This window comes from Anomalospiza imberbis, chromosome 6, assembly GCF_031753505.1.
Source record: "Anomalospiza imberbis isolate Cuckoo-Finch-1a 21T00152 chromosome 6, ASM3175350v1, whole genome shotgun sequence".
Lineage (NCBI taxonomy): Eukaryota > Metazoa > Chordata > Aves > Passeriformes > Viduidae > Anomalospiza > Anomalospiza imberbis.
This window is the reverse complement of record NC_089686.1, coordinates 39,339,773-39,365,062: the sequence shown is the minus strand read 5'-3', so window position 1 is coordinate 39,365,062 and position 25,290 is coordinate 39,339,773. Positions and strand designations below refer to the sequence as shown.

Sequence of the window (25,290 nt, the reverse complement as noted above, 5' to 3'; positions counted from 1 at the left end):
AAGGCTCCGGCGCGGGTGATTCCCGGGCGGTGGGACCGCACGGGGGCACGGAGCCCCCTCCCGCGCCGCGCCCGCCGGCCTCACCGCCTGCCCGCAGCGGCGGAGCAAAACCAGCAGCAACAACAGAACAATCCCAAAGCAGGTGCCGCAGGAACGGCGCGCGTTCTCCCTCCGCAGAGAACCTTTTCCTGCCAGCACTGGCCGAGAATTTCCTCAGTGGTGCGGTATCGGTAAACAAAGAAAAAAAAAAAAAAAAAAAAAAAAAAAAGAACGCGGCTTCGCGCTGTCCTACAGATAGGAAATATAATTCAGTTTAAATTCACTAAGCATTCGAGCATGAGCAAATTAAACACGTTATTCTGTCCAGCTGAGCCTCGTGTATTGCACCAACCCTGCCCTGAAATAACCCCCCTGCTTCACAAACAATTTGGCACCCTCAAGTTACATGGCTTCAATGCTTATGATGCAGGGGGTTGCTCTGGGATAGGGATTGGCTTGAATTATTGAGACCTTACACACAATTTTCTGACATTGCAAACTCATGCCTCCAAGACTTCTTTGCAAATGCGAGAGCCATGTTTCCTTCTTTTCTTAAAAAAGAGAAAGCCGAGAACCTCATTCACCTCCCTCTATGCACTTCTGCGTGGAGATAAACACTAAGTAAGCACTAAATAAGTAAGCACTAAATTCATTCAACTCCTATGATTTTTCCCTCTACACGGCACCTCCGAGATCCTCGGCCAACGCTCCAGCGGATGCACAGGCAGCTGCAGAAGCCGGATTTCGTCTCATACTCGTCTAATTCGACCAAGTTTCGTAAAGAACAACCAAAACTGGGTAAAACCCGCCAACGCTGGGCAGCCTCTTTGCCCAGAGCCAGGAGCAGCAGCAGCTTTCCATTCCACACGGGCATGCTCAGGCTGACCCGAGGGATGCGACGATTAGCGACCCACGGCTGCCGGGCCGCCTTCCCTACTTCTGCCCACGAGTCTGCCCAGGAGCACGCGAGCGCACACACAGCGTCAGAACACTGTGAAACCTCGGCTCCTCGAGCGAAGCTGCGGCGGGGGTGACACCGCTGCGCCCTCATTCCCGCCGCTCCTACCGAGCGCCTCCGCGGCTGCAGCCCGGGGCGAAGCCTCCGCGGGGCTGACAGCGGAGGTCAGCGCCAGCCCGCGGGCCCGACGCGGCGGCTCAGGGGACACAGCGGGGCTGTCCCGCCGCCGAGACCCTCCTCCTCGGGGGCGGGCGCAGCGCCGGGAGCGCGGCCGGGGCTGTGCGCTGCGGAACCCCGTCCGCGCGGGCCGGCGGCCGGCGGCGCTCGGTTCCGGGCGGTGTGCGAGCGCCATGGCGGGCGGGCGGGGCGGTGCCGTCCTGCTGCTCCTGGCGCTGTGTCTGCAGCCGCCGCCCGCCCGGGCCCGCAGCCTCCGCTTCGTGACGCTGGTGAGGGGGACGGGGGTACGCGGGGTGAGCCGGGCCGGGCCAGGATGGCCGGGCCGGGCCGGGGTGACGCTGTGCCGCCCGCAGGTGTACCGGCACGGAGACCGCTCGCCCATCAAGGCCTTCCCGCGGGACCCGTACCAGGAGAGCGCCTGGCCCCAGGGATTCGGGCAGCTCACGCAGGTGCGGCGCGAGGCGGGGCGGGCGGCGGGGGCCGGGCCGGGGTCCGGACCGCCGGTGACGCCCGGTGCCGTTGCAGGTGGGGATGCGGCAGCAGTGGGAGCTGGGCCAGGCCCTGCGGCGGCGCTACCGCGACTTCCTCAGCGACACGTACCGGCGGCAGGAGGTCAGTGCCAGCCTCCCGGCTCGGGGAGCGGCGCTCTCGGCCGCCCCGCGGTGGGCCCGGGCCGCCCCGCGGGCCCGGGCGGCGGGTGGCTCCTTTGGGAAGGGAAACGCCGGCGCCGGGACTCGTCTCCAAGTATTTTCGTTCCTTAGCCCGTTCCCACTGCAGAAAGAAGAAGAAGCGCAGGCTCTGTGCTGAGTCAGGCCGCGGGGCACGGATCGGCCCCGTCTCAGCGCTGCCCTCGCAGCGGATGTGAAGGCAAACCCAACCAGGGTTGTGAGTCTGCTCGAGCTGCCCCCTCTGAAGCCCAGGGAACTAAACAGCAATGTTTGTTCTAGCTGGTATTGGTTTCTCACTGAAGCTTGTGAGGTTTTTTTTTTTCCTGTTACAATAGCTCACAAGAATGCAGCCCGTGTTGGCCCTGCCCTTCCCAGTGCACGTGAGGTACAATCTTACCAGAGCCTGTAAATATTAGTAGTAGTTACTGGCCAGCAATGACCCTCTCATTTCCCTTCAACTGTAAAGTATTGACAGCTACAGTTGCCCAAAGCCATTCATTCCCCTCTCTCTCATTAGGATGTCCTCACACTTTATAATAGATCTTGAGAAACTGGTAGGTTTCTTTTGGAAAAAGTCACAGAGCCCTTGTGGAACCGTGTACTAATCACAGACGAAATTATAAAAGATAAATTAAAGTAAGGAAATCAAAAATCCTCCCAAGTACCTCTGCTAATAATCAACTGGTACTGAGTCAATTGAAACATGAACAGGTGTCCAGATGAGAGGCTGGTTCAGATGGACAGCAGGCAGCCAAGGCCCCTTGTCCCACTCCAGGCTCTGCACTACTTCAGTTATTTTATCTGAGCTCAATTAAGCTGATTGAACAGATGGGGCAAACTAAGAATCCCCATACACTTTTCCTTTTTTCTCCCCTTCTAGGGCTTCCTAGTAAGAACCCAGCTTGTCACAGTTCAGATTACATCCCTTCTTTGACATTTACTTCATCAACAAAACTTCCAGCATTGCCTCAAACACAGATCCTTTAACTATCCTCAGTATTGCCTTTACAAACATACTTCACTCTTATACAGCTTCTGTGAGTTGGAGCCCTTTTCCTTCTCTTGCTTGAGAAAGAAAAACAAACCAAGATGTGCAAACAAAAGCTGTTCTGCTAACAAAGCCTGAACCCTCGCTCATGTTGAGCAACCTCCCTTGTAAGAAGTGTTGCCTCTGGGTGACACCATATGACCGTCTGTCACCTGACTCAGCGACAAGCTGGAGCCTGGCAAAAGGTGCTGAAGAAAGCATGTACACTCAGGGCTTAATGGCTTGGGGGTTTTATGATATTCCTAGAATTAGGTCCTTATCTTTTAAAATATTTCATTTCTTCAGAGCTTACCAAGGATAAAAATAAATCTGTCTAATGAGTACAGGGTCAGTTTTTTCAAGCCACTGTTAAGAGGTAAAAGTGGGCAGACATTGATGTCAGAGAAAGGACCGGTTGGGTTTTTTTCTTGTGACTGTAAGGTTCTGAGGTACACTTCACATGAGAGAGATTATACAGAATATATATATTTTATGTTTCTCCCCTAACACTTAAAAAAAATCACTATCTTTACATTATATTTCATTCTTCGGGCTTTTTGTACTTGTTTTGGATCAAACATGCTGTTTCCTGGGACATTCTTTTATGATTTCCTGTTGTTCCTCTTGTTTATTACTGGTTTCTCCAGTTTCCCCTTAACTGTTTTCACTACACAGATAACAGAATACTAAAGTTTTGCCATTTTGACCTTCTGAACATTGCTGTATTTTTCTCATTTCTCCTTTTTTTCTGGCTCAGAGCTCTCTCTTCTGAGCTCTAGAATGGTCAAGTCTTGGCCCATTAATCCCAAGAGCCCACAATGATCAGGTAAAATCCCAGCCCTCCCTGTTTTTGTTTACTCTCCTGTTAGTCAGATCACTCTTGTCTTTGTTTCTCAGATGGAAAAAATTAAGGTTTGAAGAAGCCATTTCTTTTCCTGAGCACAGTCAGTCATTCCTAGAACTGACAACAATGCAAGAGTTTGCCTCAGTCCTGCTCTGCAAATATAGCACATTTCTTATCTGTACGCATAGTTTTCTGCATCTTTGTCTTCCTCTTCTCTGACCCTTCCTCAGACTCGGACTCCTTTCTGTCTCTAACCTCTGCCCACTGCACCTGGGTATCCCATTGATCCAGACCTGACAGCTCCAGTATTAGACAACAGATTGCCTTTGTGTGTGTCCGTACAGTTTTGTCCAGGCCAACATCAGTAGGCTTGGTCCCTTTAACTCCTATTCCCCTGTTGTCCATGAGCAGCTGCAGGGCACTTGGCAGTGTTCCTGGGTGAGTGCATCATCCTGTGCCTGAGCATCACCACTTGCAGGAGCATTAGTAATGGTGCACTGTCCCTGTCCTGGCAGATCTTCATCCGCAGCACAGACTGTGATCGGACGCTGATGAGTGCAGAGACCAATCTGGCAGGCCTCTATCCCCCAGGAGGACAAGAGATGTTCAACCCTAACATCTCCTGGCAGCCTATCCCTGTGCACACAGTCCCTGAGTCTGATGAAAGGGTAAGTTCATCTCAAAAGACATGTATTGGCTACTCAAGTAGTGTAGTGTCCAAAAACACTTGCTATAGTCTTGATTCAGATTGTCTTGAACTTCTCCTGGGACTTACCTTGCAGAGGTTTTCCTATTTTCCAAAAAAGATGAGAGAATTCAGGGACTGGGTTCACTCAGCATGTCAGGTGCAACACCTGAGCAGACCACACATGACTGGGACTATGTCAGCAGGCTGACATAGGGTTGAGGCTGTTTACAGGGTTTCATTACAGTTGTGTATGTTCACTGCAAATTCTGTACTCCAGCATTCTTGGTGACCCAGCTGCTCTTGTTTCTGCCCAGCTACTGAAGTTCCCTTTGACCCCTTGTCCACGGTATGAACAGCTACAGACTGAAACACGGCACTCAGCAGAATACATAAATAAGACCAAAGAGAACTGGGTAAGTGATTGTTTACATAAGAGAAGGTGGTTCTAGGCTTGTAGTTATCACCTCTGTATAATCAGAGCTCTGAGAAAAGGGAAGGGACACCAGTGCCTATAATACAGTATGAGATTAGAAAATTAAAGACCTTTCTTTTTTCTCCAACCTACAGCAATTCCTGCAGATGGTGGCAAAGCAGACTGGGATCCGGGATGTCTCTCTCGAGAGTATATGGAGTGTGTATGACACACTGTTCTGTGAAGTAAGCCTGGCCATCATCTTACACCCACTGCAATCTGGTCTTTAGGATTCACTGGATTTGGTGGAAATTATTTTATAAAATCCCATTAAACAACTTTTTGCCCTACAATTAGAAGTAATGATCTAATTTCAGAATAATAACAGCTCCCACTCACTAGAGGCACCTGCCAAGAACTACCTGGTTTTGCACCCTATAACCCCCCACTCTGTAGCTCAGATATATATCATGTCAGAGTCAAAAAAGTCCCACCTGTGTAATATGTATCTCTTGAATGTCACTAGAAAATGACTGCAATCTGAAATCTTTAGATTTCTGTTGATAACTCTTAAGTCCAATAGGGTAGAAATGAGATCTCTGCAAACTGAAGAAACATTAAATTTATTATTTAAGTTGGGACCTTAATTAGGACTATTCCTGGTGCTACCCCTAACTCTCTGGTTCTTTAAATCAATCACTTTTATTTCTGTGCTTATTTTAATGCCATATCTAAAAGAAAATAATGCTATCCTAAGTTAAGTGGGGTTCACTCACATCTGGTTTTGACCTATTTTCCTTTGTCAGAGGAAGACTCTAGAGATACATGTTACCCTTTACCATTTGGGATGGGGGCACCAAACTCTATAGAGTTGATTTCTGTTGAAAGCATATCTCATGAAGACTTAAACAAAATCAGAAATTGGGTTAGCCATGCTGTGGTAACGCTAAACTAAAGGTCACATATCCAGGATAATTAAAGTTGTTATACACAGGTTTCTTGGTATATAACTGCACAGTGTGATCTTTCATGTCAAACTAGTGAATTACTAAATTATGGACGCAGTAAACCAAAGCATTTTGACACTGAGTCACACTAATTCTATGGGTGTGCAAGACTGCTTCGCCTGCTGGCAGTGGTATACAGTGGTGTGGACTATTTTGGGGGTGTAAAAGATAAATCAGCAGGGAATAGCAGTTTTCTATGTAAAGTAGCAGCTTGGGTTGTTGCAAGCTGAGAATATTCCGGTCCAGAGCTGCTTTGTACTATGTGACTCTGCCCTTTTTATCACAAACTTCATTTCCTGTCTTATAACAATCACAGTGAATCAACCTCTATTGGTAAAAAAAAAATCCTTTGGTCAGAGAGATTAAGAATTTCAGATCTTCTTAATTTTCAAGAGTCACTTAATGAGCTTGCAGATTGGGCCTGGAAGGCCAGCTGACAACCACTATAATCCCCAAGAACTTGAAGAACAGCCCACAGTCCCAAAGCAAAACCAGAATGTTGTTAAGGAAAGAGTACTTCTCACTCAGAACTGTACCCTCCGGCTGATTGGTCTTTTCAGCTCCTTTGGTCTTCCTCCTTTTTAGTAAGTCATGCAAAAAGTGCCCTGAAGAGGATTGTTTTTTCTCACCTGAGCCAGTAGAGTCATTCTGCTCTCTGGATGGAGACAATAAAAAATGTCCAAGAAACAGCTGAACTTACCGGCTATTCTCTTTTAAATTAATGAAGAACTAACCAAATATCTAAGCTGCTGATGGAATTTCTCTGAACCGCTCAGGCAGAATGGGCCCTTAAGGATATTCAGCCTCAACTTCCGGAAGTCTAATGGGATGTGGCAAAGAAAATTGCTCTCACTAATGCTGGGAAACCACAACTGCTGTTTGTCTGCCATTATAACTAATCCTTTCATGTAATGGGTTGGCTGCAAAGCAATTTTTTCTCTTGGTTCCCATTTCTCGGGCTCCTGGGTTTGAGTACTTTGACAGTGGTCTATCAGTGTGCATCCCACTGTTCTGTTCACAGAGCACTTGCTGACTTTGTCTAGTGTCTTTCAGTGGCCCTCACAGCCTCCATGGAAACAGGTGCAGGTACACCAGAAACACTGAGTTTGTGTTCACTCGCTTATCTGGTTTTTTTCTTTGACTGCATGCCATCTACAGGGAAGAATTAGCCACATGTAAAGTTAATGCCCTAAGATTATTGTATCAATTACAACATAACCTTGCATTCCAGCTGTGCTTTCACAGAAATGTAGCTCCTAGGTTGCAATCTTTATTCTTCTCATTACTATTTTCTGGAACAACATCAAAACCCACATATATTCTTTGTATGCAGCATAGCAGTGTGAGGTCAGAAGCACAAATAGGAAAGGCGTGTATTGCATATTTAAAATAGTGTAGGAAAGCAGCAGCAGTATGGGCAGATCTCCAGACACCCTCCCCTTCTCTGTTTAATCTGTGACCTGTGCTACCTGCACATGAATATTCTGTCTCTCTTTCTAGCAAGCACACAAAATGGATTTGCCTGGATGGGTGACTCCAGAAGTCATGACTCAGTTGAAGGAACTGAAAGACTTTGGTTTTGAATTTCTGTTTGGGATCCACAATCGGGTAGAGAAAGCTCGTCTGCAAGGCGGTGAGTGCACCGGGGAGGAAGCCTTGTGCTGCCCTATATGGCTTTTGCCTCTTACCAGCTGATCTCTTTCCTCAGGGGTTCTGCTGGATCACATAAGGAAAAATCTAACCAAAGCAGCAAATGCTTCTGCCCATCAGAACCTAAAGCTACTTGCCTATTCAGCGGTAAGTTAGAGCTGGGGCTGGCTTTTAGCCATCTCCTCCTGCTTACAGAGGATTTGGGCTTGGTGATAGTTTTAACCATTTCTAGCTTCCTTACAGCCCATGCAGTGATTAGGACATGCATCTTTGCCTCTGACTGGGTGGGAGATGCAGTATCTGGCATCGTTCTTCTGGGATCCCTGAGGAAAATTCCCAATGTATCCATATTCCTGTTAACTCAGGCTCATGAATGAGACTGGCAGACTTTGGGGAGCCACTATTTATTTGCTAAATGGGTTGATGCTATTCAAATAGGATGTTTCAGAAGTGTGGATACAGTTGTCTCCCCTTTCCAGCAGCCTACTGCCTGGAAAGCCAAGCATTTCATCCAAACTGCTCTCTAGAGATTAGTTCTCAGAAAAACAGTGCAGTATCTATATGGCTGTTTCACTTCCTCCCCTTCTCTGGCACCATCACAGACCACAGTTGTAGCAGTACAGGTCCTCTCCCATTTTACAAATGGAAGTTACAAAGGTGACATCCCCTCAGCACTGCCTTATCTGTTACAGATATGGTCTGAGCTGCCCTGCCACATCCCTAAGGGTGACTGATTTGGTTTTTTTCCCTCTTTCTCAGCATGACACCACACTTGTGGCACTGCAGATGGCTCTAGATGTCTACAACAAGATCCAAGCACCATACGCCTCATGTCATTTATTTGAACTGTACCAAGAGGATGATGGGTGAGGGCTGCAGTAAAGACATCTGCTGTGATTTCACCTCGAGGTTAGATACCTAGGCTAGGCTCCACTCCTGGGGCATGCAATCTTGCTCCTAGTGGAAGACTCATGAAGAAAAATTATCACCAGAATAAAGGAAAGGGTGTGCACACAATTTTTGGGAAGGGATGACTTCAACTAGAGAAAAAGAAACCACCTTGCTCTGTTTCGTTTTCAGTAACTTCTCTGTGGAGATGTTTTACCGGAATGAGAGTGGGAAGGAACCCTTCCCACTGACAATCCCTGGCTGTCAGCATAAATGCCCATTGCGAAGATTCTTGGAACTCACAGATCCTGTTGTTCCCCAGGACTGGGAGCAAGAATGCAAGGTATCAAGCAGCATGCACGACACAGGTGAGCCCAGGCTTGACCAGAGTGCGGCAGAAGGGGGAAGTTTGGATGATAGCATGCTGACCATTTATTTTCTCCCTTACAGAACTCTTTGTGGGTTTGGCTGTGTGTGGATCCATTCTCCTTCTTATTATTATTCTCCTCTTGACTGTACTCTTTCGCATACAGTCTCAGCCCCTTGGCTACCGGCACGTTTCCAATGAAGGAGAAGAGCAGGCCTGACAGTTGCTTCAACTCCTTCCCAGGCAGTAGGAAGGAGCTGTGTTGCCCCTAAGGATGATTGGGCACCTTCAGTTACTCAGCATTCTTCTATTTTGGCCTTTACTTCCCAGAACAGAACTGGACCTGATTTCTGGATGCTTTCTAAAGGTGACATCCTTTAGAAATAACTGAGAAAAAGAACTGAGCTACTCTAAGGAAATGAGACCTTAACTTTGAAAGCCAATATACTGTCTGGTGCCCTGTCTGGTGTCTGGTGCCCTCATACAGCTTACCCAGTCTGCGATTCCCAACATGGCCAGTTTCAAGTTTTCCTCCTTTCAAGTGACTGTAAATGTTACCACTCACCATGACTGTGGCAGAGAAGCTTGAGCCTACAGCAGCTGCCACATCCAGTTGCATTTCCCTTCAGGATCAACCTACTTTGAGTGCTTTTCCCTCACACCATAGGGCTGCTGACGGTACAAAGGCTGGGCTTGAGCTGAGGGTGCAGCTCACCAACAATGCACCAAGACTCATCTACTGTCCATGCAGAGGGAACTGCTGCAGATGATGGGAGACATATAAAGTGTTTCTTGAGGTTGCTGTCAAGTAGTTGCTGCTGGCAACTGGGTATTCTTCCCCTCTTCACATTGTGGGTCAAGAGAGGACTGTACTGAAATAAGGATAAGCTTGAAAACCTAGCAGTTTTCAATCAATCCTAGGATTTGGCTCAGAGTAGAATCAAAGCAGAACCCAAAAAAGCTCTCTCATGAAAGAGAGCAATCCCTGTGACCGAAGCAAACCCACACTCAATTTCTTGTGCAATGTTGGCTCTAGAAAGGAAAGTCCCCCTAGATAAGAAACTTGGTTTCTGTCTAAAGATCCCAAGTATAAATTTTACTTCCCACATCTGAACTTCAAGGACATATTAAAGGGAGTATCCAGTACTCCAGGCAGTCCAGATTTCAGCCCCAGGAATATGTTTTACTAGCAGAATGTTTTTATGCTGTAATTAAGAGATGTAGCAGAGCTGTTTACCTAAGACTAGATTAAATACCAAGTTCTACAATTTTTCTTCCTATCTTCCCTACTGGATGGACAACAAACATTAAGGATCCAGGTTTGGCAGGTGACTGTGGATTCCTTTATTTGACACATTTGGGCATTTTGTCCCAAGTGTGATTCTTTCTCCAGCCTGGCCTCTCTGCACACTGCAGCTGCTACAGAGACCTTCACACCAAGTGCTCACTACCTGCCTTGTAGTTTTTGGCAGAAAATGAGAGACTGCAGCAGCCACCAGAAGCACAGGCTCTTCACGTGGCGATACTGCACATTCACTTCCTACTTTTACTTCCCTTTCTGGTGCAGTTCCCTTCCCCTCTTGGATGCAGAAGCCAGTTCTTAGGTTACAAACATTTCCTTTTGTTCCCCCTAAGGAGTACTGTGGGGACTTTTCTCCACACCGTAATCAGCATCTGCCAGCATGGGAACCCTAAATCAGCAGAAGCAGCTTGCTGTTCTCAGCATCTTCCTCACCTTTTTGTCCTCTGAAGATACAGACTAGGTCTCCTGCACAGGAAGACAGTCATAAAGGAAAAGCTACTGCCTGTGAGAACAGGCACAAGAAAGAGGTAATAGAAAGTGCATTTAAGGGGACCAGACCTGTTATTTTTAAAGGCACCAAATTTTGCACATAACACAGGAAAGGTTTCTATGATGATTTAGACATTTTGACTGTGAATGACTTTCTGTACTTGTTCCAATACATTTCATTATTAAAATCAATTTCGCACTGAACTCTACTCCTCTTCTCTAGGAGTTCACAGGGTTAGCACCAGTGTGCTCAGTGTTGGAAAGCAGACAGAATTTACTGCAGCATACCCCCCCCAAAGGAATTCCCTGTTTCACAATCCTACACACTGCACAGAGATTTGACATAAACTGGTTTTGACTGCAGCAGCTATTCATAGATACAGCTGATGATGCATCCTGTCCAACTTGGAGGGGTCTGCTGCAGACCCAGTACCATGTCTCATAGCCCTCCTGTAGAAAGGTCTCCAACTTCTCCCCTACAAAAGCAGTTCAGCAGTATCCTCAAAGCAGCCACTCTATCAAAGAATTTTAGTTTAGTACAAAATTTTATTGATATTAATATTGCAAAACTATAAACATGAATGTGGAGAATCTGCACAGGCCTGGAGCCCATCCCATCAACCTCTGGGACAGCAGCAGCCTTGTAAACAAAGAAGAAAAAGCAAAACTTAACCCTTTAACAACAGTCTTGAAATATGGCTCTGAGCAGGGGTATTTGGAAGAAATCCCTCATTTCTGTTTTATAACACTCTTACCAAACATTTTGAAGCACATAGGCATAGGTAAAAAAAAATACCTAATCATTGGCAAGAAACAGCCTAGAACTCTGAAAATAGAAACTACAGAATCAGTAGGTGCCCAGCTCCATACTGTCCTTGCAATCAATGATAGAGACCTCTGGCATCCTGTTCTTTGTGGTTCAGTTAAATAGCTGCAAGCAGAGAACAGGTTAAACCTGATGTCTTGACCAACACATTTTCCAAGCCTGCATATGCGAGAGCTTGGTGTTTCCTTGGATACCCAAGCTATCTATGAATTCACCCCTGTGAACATTCTACCTTTTCAGGATGTCAATCCTGTTAGCAAATGGTTTCTCATCTTGGTTGGACTAGAACAGGCTGGAGACCCTGTCATGAGCTGCTCCACTGCAGACTACAGGAAATGGGAACCTCTGACAAGTGATGACAAACAGATATGGTAGGCTGAAAGCTACAACTTTAGCAAGATCTGGGAACATTTCTGAAGTTCTCCTAGTGGCTCAGAAAACAAGTAGCAACTCCACTTGGAGGAACCAAGTATTGACACAATTTTCTAGAAACAGAGGCCAAGAGGATCAGGGAAGCAACATCAGATCTGGGGAGGAAGGATAAAGTCTAATTCCCTGCACAGCTTATACTGCCCATTGCCAACAACTAAGTTTGTACCCTTGGATTCAGAAAGGATCAAAATACTAAATCAGTTCTCTAGATCCATCTCTTTTTACTTCCTTCTCTGTGGTTTAGAATCACTGCTGCTTGTTTTCATCTCCTACAGCTCCCCAGACATTAACTTAGCTTTTGAGTTTGTTTGTGCCAGGGTTTGCCTGCCTCTGCCCTCCACATCTGGATGAACTCCAGCTTCCAATCCCCTCTTCTCTCATGGTTCAGTCTCCTCGTTTGTCATGGCTTTCAAGAGATGTTCATGCTTCTTGGCTGCCATCTCTTCCTGGTTCCAGATCAGAATATTAAAGCCTGCGAAGAAATATTAAATACCGTAAATCAGAAACTCTACATCAATCATAATACCTTAGACTATGTCACTTAAATGCCAGAAATTCAAAAGACTTTTTCTTTCTAAGACATTTCCAAAGTGTAGAGGATGGAAAAATAGTTATGGTAGGTGCTGTGTCCACATAGCCTTGGAAATCTGATCTACCTAAGAAATATACATAATTCCTAGTGTCATCTGTCACAGGTCTAAGACCTAAATCTATAGCCAGCTAACTTAATCCCACACAGCCTGTGAAAAGCTGACTAAACTTGGCTCTGCAGCCTAGGAAATGAGATAAATTAAACAAAAGGAAATGATACAGCCTAGCAGGAAAAGGCTTCCCCCCCTCCATTGTTTTCTTCTACTGCTTCATGGATGGCATGGAATAACAAGCCAGCCCTTTTCTGGGACTAGAACCCACACATTTAATGCCCCAGGTTCTCTTTACTTACCCATGCCAGAAGCCAGTGTGTCTCCCATAGGGTTAAATTTATTGAGCTGAAAATGAAAACACAGAGTCTGTAAGAGCATCACTGCTTATGTAACAGTCATAAGAACACCACAGCTTATATAACAGCAACAAACCATCTGGAAAAACAAGTGTTCCCTAAGAGTATCACAAAAAACCCACAAAGGACCATGGACTAGCCCTGCTTGAGTCAGCAGTTTTAGCTGGCAGCCATATCCCATGAAAGCATGAGTCTGTCATAAGTAAACTGGATATGGTTCTAGTCCCTAAGTCATGCCTCTTTCCCAGAGACAGAGCAGTGTTACTGACAGCCCTTTCAGCTGCAGCGCTCAGCTCACCGAGATGATCCCAGAAGCGTTTGGATCGTAGAGCTGACAAACCATCTCGCCAGTGTTGCCATCGAACACGTCCACAGTTCGCAGCTCGTTCAGCGTGTACCCAGGGAACTTGGGGTCTGGGTAGCGACCTACGACAATGAGGTCATAGCGAGGATGCCACGTTGCCTGATCAGGAAACACAGTCATGGAGAGCTTAGAGAAAGGGACACAGCTCAACACAGATGCAATCCAGAAAAATGACATTGGGAGCAACTCTCATTATATCCCACCCACAGCTTGAGGAACACTGCTCCACTGGGAGTTGCAGCAGTGTAAATATCCACCAGTGTAGTATCTTGACCAGAAATCAGACCATTTTTGATGGCAGATGGCTGCTAGCACCAAACATGGTGCTCCTCTTAGACTTAACTCACCTTAATAGGTGTGAGGTGCTGAAACTGCCTATGTGGATGTGGAATCAGATGCTGTGGCTTGGTCCAGTCTGAAGATGAGTAAACCCTGATTTCATTGTGCTGGTCTGTGCTCAGAAGCTTGGCACCATGTGTTGGGCTGAAGTAAGCTAGCAAAGTGGGACAAATAAGGCAAACAAAAGATCACAATGCTGTGACTGACAAGAAATGTGTCACATTTCGCTGACTGAAAATCCATCACTATTTCTTTAACTGAGATGTGAATATGGCTGTGTGTCCCAATAGGTAAGACTTTCACAAGACAGACTACCTGTCTCAAACAAACTCAAAACCCTTACAAAAAGTAAGCTGAAACCTACTGTGCTGGGTTACCTAAGAAGAAAATGTTCTCATTTCAGAATCACAGGAGGAAACATTGCAAAGAAAGGCACTTGCTCATTCAAATGAAAGACAGTGGAATAATGAGATGGACACCTGCAGTTTGGACTTCCATCAAATGGTAAAGCTGCACCCAAGAAACAGAGGTGTGAGTTCCATTCTCTGCTCTTGTTAAAGGGATTGCCCCAATAAATTCAATTTTCTAATCTCAGCCACTGCTGCTTTCAAACTCATTTCTAAGGTACAGTGTCACAGTTTGTATGGCAAGTCCTAAGAAGGTGCTGCAGCTGCCCTAGCCACCTCCCTGCCTCTGGCCACACATTCCCAACAGCTTCCTTGCTTTAATTACCATGCAGCTTGGAATCTGAGCAAAACCTAACACTGCCACCACAATAAAAGCTCAGCAGAGTGCACTCTCTGCAGAAATCCAATGCAATGGAATATGCAATGAAATCCTTAACTCACCTGCATTGACAGGTTTCTCATGTGGAAGCAGATGAAGAAAGTTGGTTTTGTTTTTGATGTTTCTGAGGTCCCAGATTTTGACTGTCTGATCCACAGATGCTGTGGCAAACATCCACTCACATCGGGAGTTAAACTCTACATGAGTCACTTTCTTCTTGTGCAATTTCAGCTTCCAGACCTACACCAAACAGAAAATCATGTAGAAAAAAATAATCAAGATCTGGAGTAAAGAAATGAAATTATAATCTCCTAGTGCCAAGTTAAGAGGTCTCACATTTATAGAGTAACAAATCTTCTACAATACACCAAGAGTGTATTCACTGGAAACAAGAAAGAAAAAGAATGACCTTGGGAAATAACTATTTCATTCTAGAAAAACTCTGATCTGACAATTTATTACAGCTATGAGAAAAGAAAATACAAGCCCAGGCCTTCATGGAGGGAAGCATTAGTGCCACTGTACAAAGCAAGATCACATCTGGAAGACCTTAAGCAGTGCCAGCCTTTCACTTGCAGAAAGATTTAAACAAACGAACATGGAGAGAAAATCTTCTGCCAAGATAACAAGAAGGAAAAAACTGCTTTGTCTGGAAAACCAAAAAACCTTCCTTTAAGTAAAAAAAAAATGAGAGAAGATATAATTAACTTCTAGAAACATGTCAGCAAAGAAACAGGAGGGTAGGACAAATATTTCAATTAACAACAACAAATAAACACAGAGCAGCCATGAATAAATTTCTGTACAAAGCCAGAAGGTTATCTCTAATCTAAAGGCTGAAACTGGCTCATCCTCCCTAGAATAATGGATATCTCCCTACTGCAGAAAAGACTGTCACATTCTTTCAGGGGGAAAAAAAAGTAAGTCAGCGACTAATGCTGAATAAAGACAAGTCACTTGGAGCACTCCTGACTCTGCCCACTACTTTGCGCAGTTACCTCTGGCCACAGCTCATTGGGTGGCAAACTTTTACAGATATTACTCTTACATGCAGGAGAGAGGGCAGTGCCACTGTGACAGTACAGCAGGCACTTGAAGCAGGGCCCACTCCAATTATTCTCTCCTCTTTCACTACACTCCAGACTCACAGTCTGCCTCTGCCTGCCCTCTCGTGTCCAATGGCAGGAGTGCAATTTCCATCCCAGTATTCACTGCCTTACTGCTCCGTGCCTACCCTCAGGTCACGGAAGCGTGCACAGCAAAGCAGTACCTCCTAAATGACTCCCATCGTGGTACTAAGTTTCTGGAAGTGTGAAGGTTGTTGGCAGAGGGTGCTCATATCTTCAGGTTACCCTATAATTACTCTGGCTAGTAGCAAATACTCTTAAGGAAGGGACAGCACATGACAGGTAATAATTCCTTGTTTAGAAATTATTACCATTATACTCAACAATGTAAAATGTCTACTGGGTGGCAGAAGTGGAGAATTTCTCACCACCCAGACAATAAGTGAACTCATCTCCTGAGCTGCAAGTCACTTGCTCCTCTTTGCAGGGTGCCTGTAGAGTAGGAAAGCACATAAGCCATGAAGATTCCTGCAGAGGAGAAGCTGCATGGAGCCATACAAACCTCTTCACCAGAAGTGCTGAGCAGGACCACGTTGCCCACATTATCACCTGTCACCACTGCACGGCAGCTTGCAGAAACATCCACACTGCAGTACCAGCAACTAGAGGGAAAAACACCAATCAGTGCTGTTCCTAGAAGAAAGTGAAGGCAGTGGAATTCTGGTTCACATCTCCTCCCTGACAAGGGAGACTGCAACAGATTGTAACTGCAATCTCCTGCCTGGTGGTATGGGCCTGAGTATCAGGAAGAAGGACAGCTTATCAGCAATGCTTTGTCTGTGACTGAATGTGAAACAACTTCAAAGTCATTTTGAAGTGCTTATTAGGTGGAGTGTAACACACTGCAACAGTGGAACATAATTGAGGCTGAAGAACTACTTGGTGCCTGCACATGAAAATACCTTGGGAAAGATCAGAACATCCTTGGGACTTTGACAAATGTGGAGAAACAGCTTTAAAATTACATTTTCCACAAAACACTGAAGCAGCAGTAAAGACAGAAGCTTTGGACTGAAAAGTTGCACATCAAACTGTCTCAACTTCATGCTCCAGGAAACAAAACTGAATAGAAACTTATCTGATAAAGACATATGTCTTAAAGCCAGCTCTCCCAGGAGAAAGGCAGTGAGAATAAAGCTGGGGTCCTTTGGGAACTTGTTGCAAAAGCTTCACTTGCAAGATAAATTATTCTAAAAATTCAAGGCAATGGAAATTAACATGGTGAGCCTGAAGTCTGCAAAAGGGCCACAGGGTTAACTCAATAAACAGAAACTCAGATTGTACAGGAATGTTGTGTGGCTTTCCTTATGCTACCTGAGCTGCCACTGACAAAACAGACTACTGACAACAATGAAGAGAACAAGTTACCCTTCTCTTCTCACCTCACACTTCATAAAGTGAAATGCCGTCAGTAGCTGCAAGATAGGAGATGGCATCACCAGAAAGTAACATTGGAAGATGTGGGTGGCACGCTCAGCTAATATAAAAGCCTGCCTGCTCTGTGGCTGCCTAGAAACCAGGACCCTGTCTCCAAGCTCCCCCATGGGACCAATTCATACAGAGTCTCCTAAAACTGGCAGAGATTAAGAAACAACACAGCATTAACCCCAACAACAGAGAATTAGCCTTGCAGTGCCCTCTTCTCACCAAACATTATGATGCTCATGGCCACAGTCCAGGGCACGAGAGATCACCTGCACCGCTCTGCCCTCAAGATCCTGCAGACTTAGGGTGCCATCACCTGATGCCACATAAAGCTTCTCTGCCTCATAAGGACTGAACTTGATGTCTCCGAGAGAATCTCCTGGCCCTTTCTGAAATACACACAAAGCCAAGAGACATCAAGGTTAGAGTGAAAGTGAAAATCTTAATTTAACAGTCACCTCCTGGTGCACACTGTCAGTTTTTCTAGGTACAAGCACTGCTTTCTAGCAGAGCACATAATACAAGAACTCTTTCTTCCTAACCTGTTTCAAATCTGAGCACACGCATTCTGAGCCTCTAAAGTTTGGGCTGCAAACCTCATTAGCAGCAAGGACTGTTGCTTCTGTTATGGAGGTAGGACTAATCTGCAGTTAACTACCTGCCTCAGACCATGATTAGGAGATCACAAGCAACACCAGCATCATTCCATGCATAAACCATGTAAAATTTCATTATAGCCCAGCACCAAGCTTTTCTTACAGAGACTACATTGACTAGCTCCCTAGAGGCTGCTTCCAGTGCTGTATCTGGTCTTTCTCAAGGTACCAACAAGCAGGAAAAGCCAAGTGCAAATCTTACTGCTAACCCCATGGCAGGAATGTTATGTTCTGTGTTATGTTGTATTGTTATTGTTGTTATGTTGTTTTCCCCTAGCTAGTCCACTGAGGAAAAGTGGAAACCCTACTCAAATACAGAAGAAAAGAATGCTACCAGGGTGTCCCCAAACTCTTTAGTACTCAAGTGCACTCCATCTGCTGCTCACAGAACAACTACTTAGGTCTCAGGATGCAATTTATCTCTCCTTTATCTCTCGTGGTTTTATCTCACCCCACCAGCCATCCCAGCATGACTTGGGTTCACTTTCTGCCCTATTACAAGGTTGCAGGGTTGCAGGTGAACAGCCGAATTGAAAAGTAACCATGAAAGCTGCACTCAGAAAGAATTAGGTGGGGGAAAGTAAAGTGAAAGCTGACTCAAATTCTCTCACTTACCTTCAAGCACAGAACTCAAGTAACTAACTGAAGATCTCAGGCTTCCTCATGAGTCCCCAAAAAACCCAACAGTCTTGAGAAGATAATTCTGAGAGCTGCTTCTAGCAATTCATCTCCTCTTTTCACTCACTACTAAAGGAACCCAGATTCTTAATTTTGGTATTTTAGACAAGCACCAGAAGCTCAGTTGTATGAACTGGCGTGACCCTAATGGCAGGCACTGCTTGAAGTCAGTGGTATTTGTGGAGAAGCATGGCGAGAACTATGAATTGTCCTGTAAAAACCACCTGACAACAAGCAGCACTGCTAACAGATGAAGAGGTTAGAAAGTCCCCAGGGCACAGAGCTTTGTGATGTGTTAAGAACAGACAAGTAAGGAAATCCAGTGGATCCCCACTCACTCATGTACAACAGGAAGTAAGCAGCATCAAAGAGTCCCTCCCAATTAGTGAAAAGCTCTTTCCTACCCACTACCCCATTTCAAGGAAAAATAAAAAGAATGAGCCTCCCTGAAATTCAGAGGGTAAAGAACATGTATATGGGGAAGAGGAAGCCCAGCTCTCACATATTAGAGACAAACATATCTCTCTCTGTTTCTCTTGCTCTCTGTAGTGCTTTCTGCCAGCAGGACACAGAGGCCCAAAGCATTACTGTATTCTTACTCCCAGTCCTCGGTGCTGGTGAAGACCCGGACAGTATGGCCATTAAAATCCTGCAGGGTGGTAGTGCCGGCAACTGACGCAGTGTACAGCTGACTAGGGTTAAAAGGGTTAAACTTCATTGCTGTGATGGCCCCTCCAGCTCCCATCTACAAGGAAGGGGATGAACAAAAGAAAAATCCACTGAGTGATGGGGAAGGAGAAAAGTGTGTTCTGTAAGTCTGCAGGCACTGCTATGTCTTTAACAGTAAGTGAAACACACCACAGTCCTCTAAGCAGGAAAGACAACCATGTCTCTGACATGTCTAAACCAGGGGCTGCCCTCCTGGAGGACAAATCTGCAATTCCTTCAGTCCCCAGGCAAGGTACTCCTTTGCTGTCTGGCACCACGCTATTTACAAAAAGAGAAAGGTGACTCTGGAATTTCTGGAGGACAGACCTCTCAGTGTGTATCTATCTTAACTTGGGTGATAAAAGGTACAAAGTCTTTGCTCCCCTGGTGGAATGGAAATGGCTGAATACAGCAATGAGGGGGTATGCCAGATGTACACACCATTCATGCTACCTAAGTTTCTCACTTGAGATAAAGGTACCTTATTTCTCCCCAAAGATGTTTCTTTATCTGCCACAATAAAAGGTGAGCAGAGAAAGATCGAGACCTAAACCAGACAGACCCTCTCTGCCTACTTGTTTCTGGCATCCCTTGGCTTTGCCAGTTGCCGTATTATTTTTCCACTGAGCACAGACCAAGTGCTGCTTCATTATGAACTTAATCATCATGCCTCAGTTCTCCCCGGTGCTAAAACAGTCTGGGACCTGGGAACAGACATGCTGTTGCATCTCAGTCCTACCCATAACTAGCTACTCTGAAACCCAAGATCCTTATATGCTTCTCACAACAAACCTCAGTTTTTATCTGCAGTATTTCATAGTACTCCAGTTTTCCCTCCCACCCATTCTTCACATACAGAGGCTTACCCCCTTTATGAAGCAGGTTTTAGCAAGTACTTCACAATCCCAAAGGATGATGTCTCCACCTTTGGAACCGACAGCTAGTGTACTGGGGTGTGTTGGGTGCCATTCCAGACATGTCACTCTCCTGTCAAAGGGACTTGCTCTTCGAAAGAGGCAATATGAGGAAAGAGAACGCACAAAAGCCAGCTCCAATCTCTGTTAAAAAGGTAAAGAGAATTATGACTTTTGCAAGCATCCCTGAGATTCTCTGAATGAAGAATGATAACAATTTCTAATGTCATTAATGTTAGTAAGTTCACACAATATCTTAACAACAAAGCTCGCCCAGGTGCTTCCCACCTATGGATGTTACAGGAAGAATTAATTTTCAAATGAAAGGCATTTGGCTCTACGAAACAGTAAAACATTATGGACTTGAAGACTATGTCTGTGAAGAGGAAAAAAATCAATACTTAACCTGACAAGATTGGCAAAGTAGAGTGGATACAAGAACAGTATCACAAAACAGTCAGATCAGCATGCAAAAGTATCACTGTGCAATAACTCAACTGGAAGAGTGGACAAGTTTAAATATGATTCAAGGAAGTACAGAATTAACAGAGGATAAAAACTGGCAGGGCTGGGTCAACCAAAAGGGAAAGCCATCTCAGCTCTTGCATTTTACAGGATTAACAAACATAAGGGTGCACCAGACTTGGAACCACAAACTGTGTATATGGGGAGCTTTTTAGGCCCCTTAAAGTTCCTCTGCTTTTGTTGAAGATCTTTTTATGTAGGGAGCTGAGATGTCCAACAGGTCCTGAAGGAGACACTCCTCACCTGCCTGAGCTGTGCCTGAATGGAGCCTCCCAGCATTTTCTGGTAGACATAATGAACAATGCTGCATCGCCGCTCCAGCTGAGAGGAAAGGTCTCTCTTGTTTCTCATCACAAATCCACCTCCACTGCAACCTGCCAGTGAGGAAAAGAGTAAAACTTAATGATTAGCAGCACCTGTCATGCTCATTCAATATAAACAATATAGGAAGACATCTGCATTTTCTGCTCATCCATGAAAAGCTTCAGCCACAAGATAAACTTCTAAACAATTCTTATACATCAAGGTGCAGCAGCTTCTGCAATTATGGAGTCCAGTGCATCCCATAGGCCACCAGAGATTTGTGTATGCTTCCTCTTGTTAAACCTTCATTCTCTTTCCCACAGATTTATCAAAGATAACAGGAAAGGACTAAAGCAATGCCACAGGTGGGTGGTGCACCTCTTGGACAACATACAATTTCAATGTTTCATACCCAAAATGCAATGCTGCTATCCAAAGCCCCGTAGAAATATGCCATGGGAGGTGGTAAGCCCCTGCATACAGCAAAAGAAAAGTCACATGTGTGATCAGCAGGTGCACCTGAAAATTTCCCAAGTATGGCAACATGAGCTCCCACACAGTTCCCGAAAAGCCTGCTGTGAATCAGAACTTTCTGTCTGCTCATGCTGTAGCCCATACCCCCTACAGTCTGCTTACAGCGCTGCGAGTTCTATTTTTGATAACAGACTTGCTGACGCCTCACTGCCTGAAAACCTTTCTGTTTGGAGTGATTTTTGCTGACAGCACAGCTTGTTTCTAGATTTTGCTCATGTTCCAAATTTTTGTCTTCAGGGACCTTTATGTAAAATTAGATCTGTTCAGTCCCATGTCTGTGATCTAATCATCCCCACAACAATAGCATGTAACACTCCAGGGGCTCTAAATGTCCAAATGCATTTCTTAAGAAACACAAATGCTATTTTCATTTAAGGACACTTATTACAAAAAAAAAAAAAAAACCCAAAACAAACACAGAAGACTGAAAACACGTGGATCGTCCTATATGATTAGAACCTAAATTAAATCCTTCTTTAATGCAATGATGGAGAAAAGTACATTTCTTTGTTCACATAGTGAGAACACTTGTCACACTTGTTGAAATAGGTACAAAAGTATTTCTATTCTAATTCCTTTTTTTTACTGAATAATTGGTATCCACAGTTCTTTCTTCAGAGGTGACAGAAATTGAGGTAATTGTTTTCAGATTCCATTTTACAATGAAGGATAATTTATTAAAAAACAAAGCTTCAGGCCTTTTTAGAATCAGCTGAAAGAAACCCTCTAAAAAGGTGGTTTAATTGTAAGAAACGGAAACTGTCCTATATGGATCAGGAGAAAAAAAATTCCAAACACACACAAACTGGAACACAGAATGGGAAAGCTCAAATACAAAGGTCTTCATCTTTTTAAGAAAGGGTTAGGGGAAAAATATGATTAGCCTCATTTTTCTGAAGTATCTTACAGGAATGGCAGATGCCTTCCAAATACAAAAATCAGGTCACGAAGTTACAATAAAATCATGTAGCTAAATTAACTACAGAAGATGTTTTAACAATCTACAATTATAGACAGAACTTTCAAACAGAGCATTTTGCCTCCACAGTCACTGTTCACCCTGCTAACTCCTCCAAGTTTGGACTTACAGACCACACAATGGAAATGTGCAAAATCATAGAACCCCTGTACCTCTGACTTTTGAAAAACACTTCAGTAATTTCTGGATCCTCAAGCCAAATTTGTACAGAAAACACACAGTACCTCCATATAAGGCTGTAACCCTAGTGATCCCCTAAACCACTGATGGAACTAAAGGTTTTATCTGAGAAAAGGAGGCTGAGGGGAGACCATATTGCTCTCTACAACCACCTGAAAGGAGACTGTAGGGAGAAGGGAGTTGGTCTCTTCTCCCAAGTAACAAGTGATAGGAAGGAGAAAAGGGTCTCCAGTTATGTCAGGAGAGGTTTAGATTTGCTATCATGAAAAATTTCTTCTCTGAAAGAGTTGTCAGTCATTGGAACAGGCTGCCCAGGAAAGCGGATGAGTCCCCATTCCTAAAGATATTTATTAAAAAACTGGAGATGAGGCATTAAGGACATGGTTTAGTGGTGGATTTGGCAGTGCTGGGTTAACAGTTGGATTCTACAATCTTAAAGGTCTTTTTGAACCTAAATGATTCTATGATAATTGCTGTATGTAAAGTCTAGACAACTTCCTCAATGAATGCAAAGCATTAAACTTTCCAGTATATTAGAAATTAATCACAACTCCACATTACATCAAAAATCTTTAGGATTTGGTCTTTTTCATAAGTTAGTCACTAAAGGAAAAAAATGCACATGAGGAGAAGTAATTAGAGGAAATTCTGTCCTTTATAATCTGAACAGAGGTAGAAAGTATTCCTACTTACTGTAGCAAAAGTTAGAAGAGGGAAAGAATGGGGTTCAAATACCAGTTCAGACTGGATGCTGTAGGGCACCAACCTTAAAACTAACAACTGCATTTGGAATTGCATGAGAGTAAGAATGTATTACCAAGACTGGTCTGTCTCACACTAAAGCAGAGATCTGGTAATACAGGAATTCCATAAAACTTGACCACCCTCAAATGAGCTGTAACAGCATCTTCAGTGCTTCAGGCTTTTATCAAAGTGTCTCAAAACTTAAACATTCATGCATGCACACACACTCACTAGACAAATACTTGGAGGATGTACTACCCCAACACAAGTCTGCCTATTACTTCAACATCTAACCCCATCTGAACACTCATGTCTGAACATGCTTCTTGGCATTCTTTCTCTTCAACTAGTCAATGCCTGTCATTTGCAGTAAATCTGGTAGGGAGAAAGAATAAGAATCTGAGGAAATGTTACCGATTTTCCCTGAGGGTTTAGATGTTTTTCTCACAAACAACTTCTTTTCTTGTTTCTCATTCCCTCGTTCTCCACAGTCCCGTTTCCTCTTCCCAGCTGATTTTGCCTCTTCTGGCCACTGCTGACATGCCCTCTCACGCTTCTTGTCCTTTGACTGGTTCACTGGAGCCATTCTGTCTGACCACTGAAAGCAAGCAAAGCATGGAAGGTAAGACTGTCATACACTTCTAACCAGAGGTCAGAGAGGAAAACTGGAATGGAACATAGCCCAGTTAGTCTGAAGGTAGTGATTAGACCTGTATCCTCTTTCATTGGGATGACACTAGCTTTTTGTTGTTCTCTAGTGAAGAGAGGAACAGGTTCAATAAAATCTTCTTTGTTCACATATGAAAATTAATGTATCCTAAAGCACTAGAATATGTTTTGACAGATGTGCCTCTGCTAGACTTTTAAGCCTGAAACCCACAGATCTGCATAAAGTACATCTGTGAAACTACATAATCCCCTAACTGTTTCTCTGGTAGCTCACACTGAGCTCTCTAGATTCGGCTAAGCAAAAGATCAGAATTTTTATGACGATGGCCAGGGCTGACTGGCCTTGCAACAAATGGGCTCAGAAGGTACTTCCTGCATAATGGCCACTTTTCCTCACAACCACCTCCTGATATTTGGATTCGGCTCCTGCACTGCCAGGCAACCACACCGGAACTACTCTTCTGACGGCGGTGAGATTCAGCCACTCGTGTCCCGCGTTACGCTGGTCACAACGCCACCAGGCCCCTGAGGAAAAGCACAGGCCTTCCACGGCCTTCTCTGCAGCCAGCGGGCCGTGCGCCAAACGCCCTCCGCAGCCGCGGCACCTTCCTGCACAGCATCCCTAGGCTGAGCCCGTGCTCACGTTGAGCTTATTTAGAACTCCTGAATGGCCGTCACTGATATCTGCCCGTGTTAAATACACCTCGGCGGGCACCGCGCAGGCTCTTGCCCAGGCAGCGCCCCCCTTCCGGCACCTCCGGGCCTGGCGGGGGGCTGCCCCTCAGCCCCTGGCGCGGCCCGGTGCCCCCGCGGCCGGGGCGGAAAGCCCACCCCGCTCTCACCTGCGCTCCCGCGGCCTCGGCTCTCCCGGCGCCGCCGCGGCCGGCGGCCGGCACTGGCCCCTCCCCCGCGGTTTCATAACCGGGGCGGGAACGGGGGGCAGCGGCTTCGGCCCGGCCCGCGGAGCGGCGCTGATTTCGCCGGCCGTGGCGGCCCCCGCCGCCCTTCGCCGCTGAGGGGCAGGGGCAGCGGCAACGCCATCGACAGGGGGAGGCCGGGGAGGGCTCGGCGTGCTTGTCTAGCCCCAGCCCGCCTCCATAGCCCCTACCCCTGCCGGCCTCCCCGGCCATCAGCATGAGCAGCACCTCCGGCTCCCCGGGAGCGAGAGGCGGCTGCGAGGGCCAAGCCGGCCTGAAACGCGCGATCCGTCTTTGTCTGCCTCTTGTTTATTTGGTGCGGCACGCAAAATCATTCGCCCCTCATTAGTTTGTAGAGCACCAAATTATCCTATTAAAGCTGTTTGGTAAGGGCCCCAAACACGGCAATCAAGAAAAATTCAAAACACCATTTCCACAAGAAAATTCACCTGGTGTTGGAACACAACAACAACAATAGCATCAACACCATCAACAACAAAAGGCACTTCAAAAGCTGTTAACAAAGTCTTGTCGAGAGCAGCTCCGAGAGTACTAGATCCTACGTGAGCAAGCTGACAAGAACGGGGAAGGAAGAGCTCTACCAACACAAAGGGAGGTACCAGCACTTCCCTCCGCACCTGCAAAGGAGGCTGCTGTCTGCTGGCCG

General features: G+C 45.6%; 3 protein-coding genes across 5 annotated transcripts in view; 1 reads left to right on the top strand and 2 right to left on the bottom strand.

The window, feature by feature from the left end:
- Positions 1-1,690, bottom strand: part of NR1H3 (nuclear receptor subfamily 1 group H member 3) — a 31,484-nt gene extending 29,794 nt beyond the window's left edge. Inside the window, exon 1 of one of the 2 annotated variants that reach the window (XM_068193663.1) lies at positions 1,582-1,690. The gene's annotated coding sequence lies outside the window, so the exon portion shown is untranslated. Of the gene's footprint in view, positions 1-1,105; positions 1,252-1,581 lie in introns of those variants that run through there. The other variant, XM_068193661.1, reaches the window with a different exon arrangement.
- On the top strand, positions 1,231-14,072 carry ACP2 (acid phosphatase 2, lysosomal). 2 transcript variants are annotated; one of them, XM_068193658.1, is made up of 11 exons: positions 1,231-1,443; positions 1,528-1,623; positions 1,700-1,786; positions 4,229-4,381; positions 4,716-4,814; positions 4,969-5,058; positions 7,321-7,453; positions 7,529-7,617; positions 8,230-8,336; positions 8,551-8,726; positions 8,809-10,721. In XM_068193658.1, the coding sequence occupies exons 1-11, from the start codon at positions 1,348-1,350 to the stop codon at positions 8,943-8,945; spliced, it is 1,263 nt and encodes a 420-aa protein (XP_068049759.1). In that variant the 5' UTR covers positions 1,231-1,347; the 3' UTR covers positions 8,946-10,721. The 2 variants fall into 2 exon arrangements, with proteins under 2 accessions (XP_068049759.1, XP_068049758.1); XM_068193657.1 differs by lacking the exon at positions 8,809-10,721 and adding an exon at positions 13,882-14,072 and having other exon boundaries at positions 1,311-1,443.
- DDB2 (damage specific DNA binding protein 2) lies at positions 11,044-23,635 on the bottom strand. The gene is made up of 10 exons (XM_068193652.1): positions 23,452-23,635; positions 20,541-20,671; positions 19,725-19,916; positions 17,039-17,205; positions 15,894-15,993; positions 14,327-14,504; positions 13,487-13,632; positions 13,074-13,238; positions 12,719-12,764; positions 11,044-12,247 (listed from the first exon to the last, which is right to left on the bottom strand). Exons 1-10 carry the CDS (start codon positions 23,621-23,623, stop codon positions 12,153-12,155), a joined length of 1,392 nt encoding a protein of 463 aa, XP_068049753.1. The 5' UTR covers positions 23,624-23,635; the 3' UTR covers positions 11,044-12,152.
- Between the last annotated feature and the right edge of the window lie 1,655 nt (positions 23,636-25,290).

What these genes read in the sequence shown, in the direction of transcription:
- DDB2 (XM_068193652.1), bottom strand. Translation starts at nt 23,623, where the DNA reads ATGGCTCCAGTGAACCAGTCAAAGGACAAGAAGCGTGAGAGGGCATGT. An exon ending in TCAGCACTTCTGGTGAAGAG is followed by an intron (nt 14,505 to 15,893) that starts GTTTGTATGGCT and finishes TGTTTGGTGTAG; the next exon opens with GTCTGGAAGCTGAAATTGCA. An exon ending in AGCACCTCACACCTATTAAG is followed by an intron (nt 13,239 to 13,486) that starts GTGAGTTAAGTC and finishes TTTCCTGATCAG; the next exon opens with GCAACGTGGCATCCTCGCTA.
- ACP2 (XM_068193657.1), top strand. Translation starts at nt 1,348, where the DNA reads ATGGCGGGCGGGCGGGGCGGTGCCGTCCTGCTGCTCCTGGCGCTGTGT. An exon ending in GATTCGGGCAGCTCACGCAG is followed by an intron (nt 1,624 to 1,699) that starts GTGCGGCGCGAG and finishes GTGCCGTTGCAG; the next exon opens with GTGGGGATGCGGCAGCAGTG. An exon ending in AGCTACTTGCCTATTCAGCG is followed by an intron (nt 7,618 to 8,229) that starts GTAAGTTAGAGC and finishes CCTCTTTCTCAG; the next exon opens with CATGACACCACACTTGTGGC.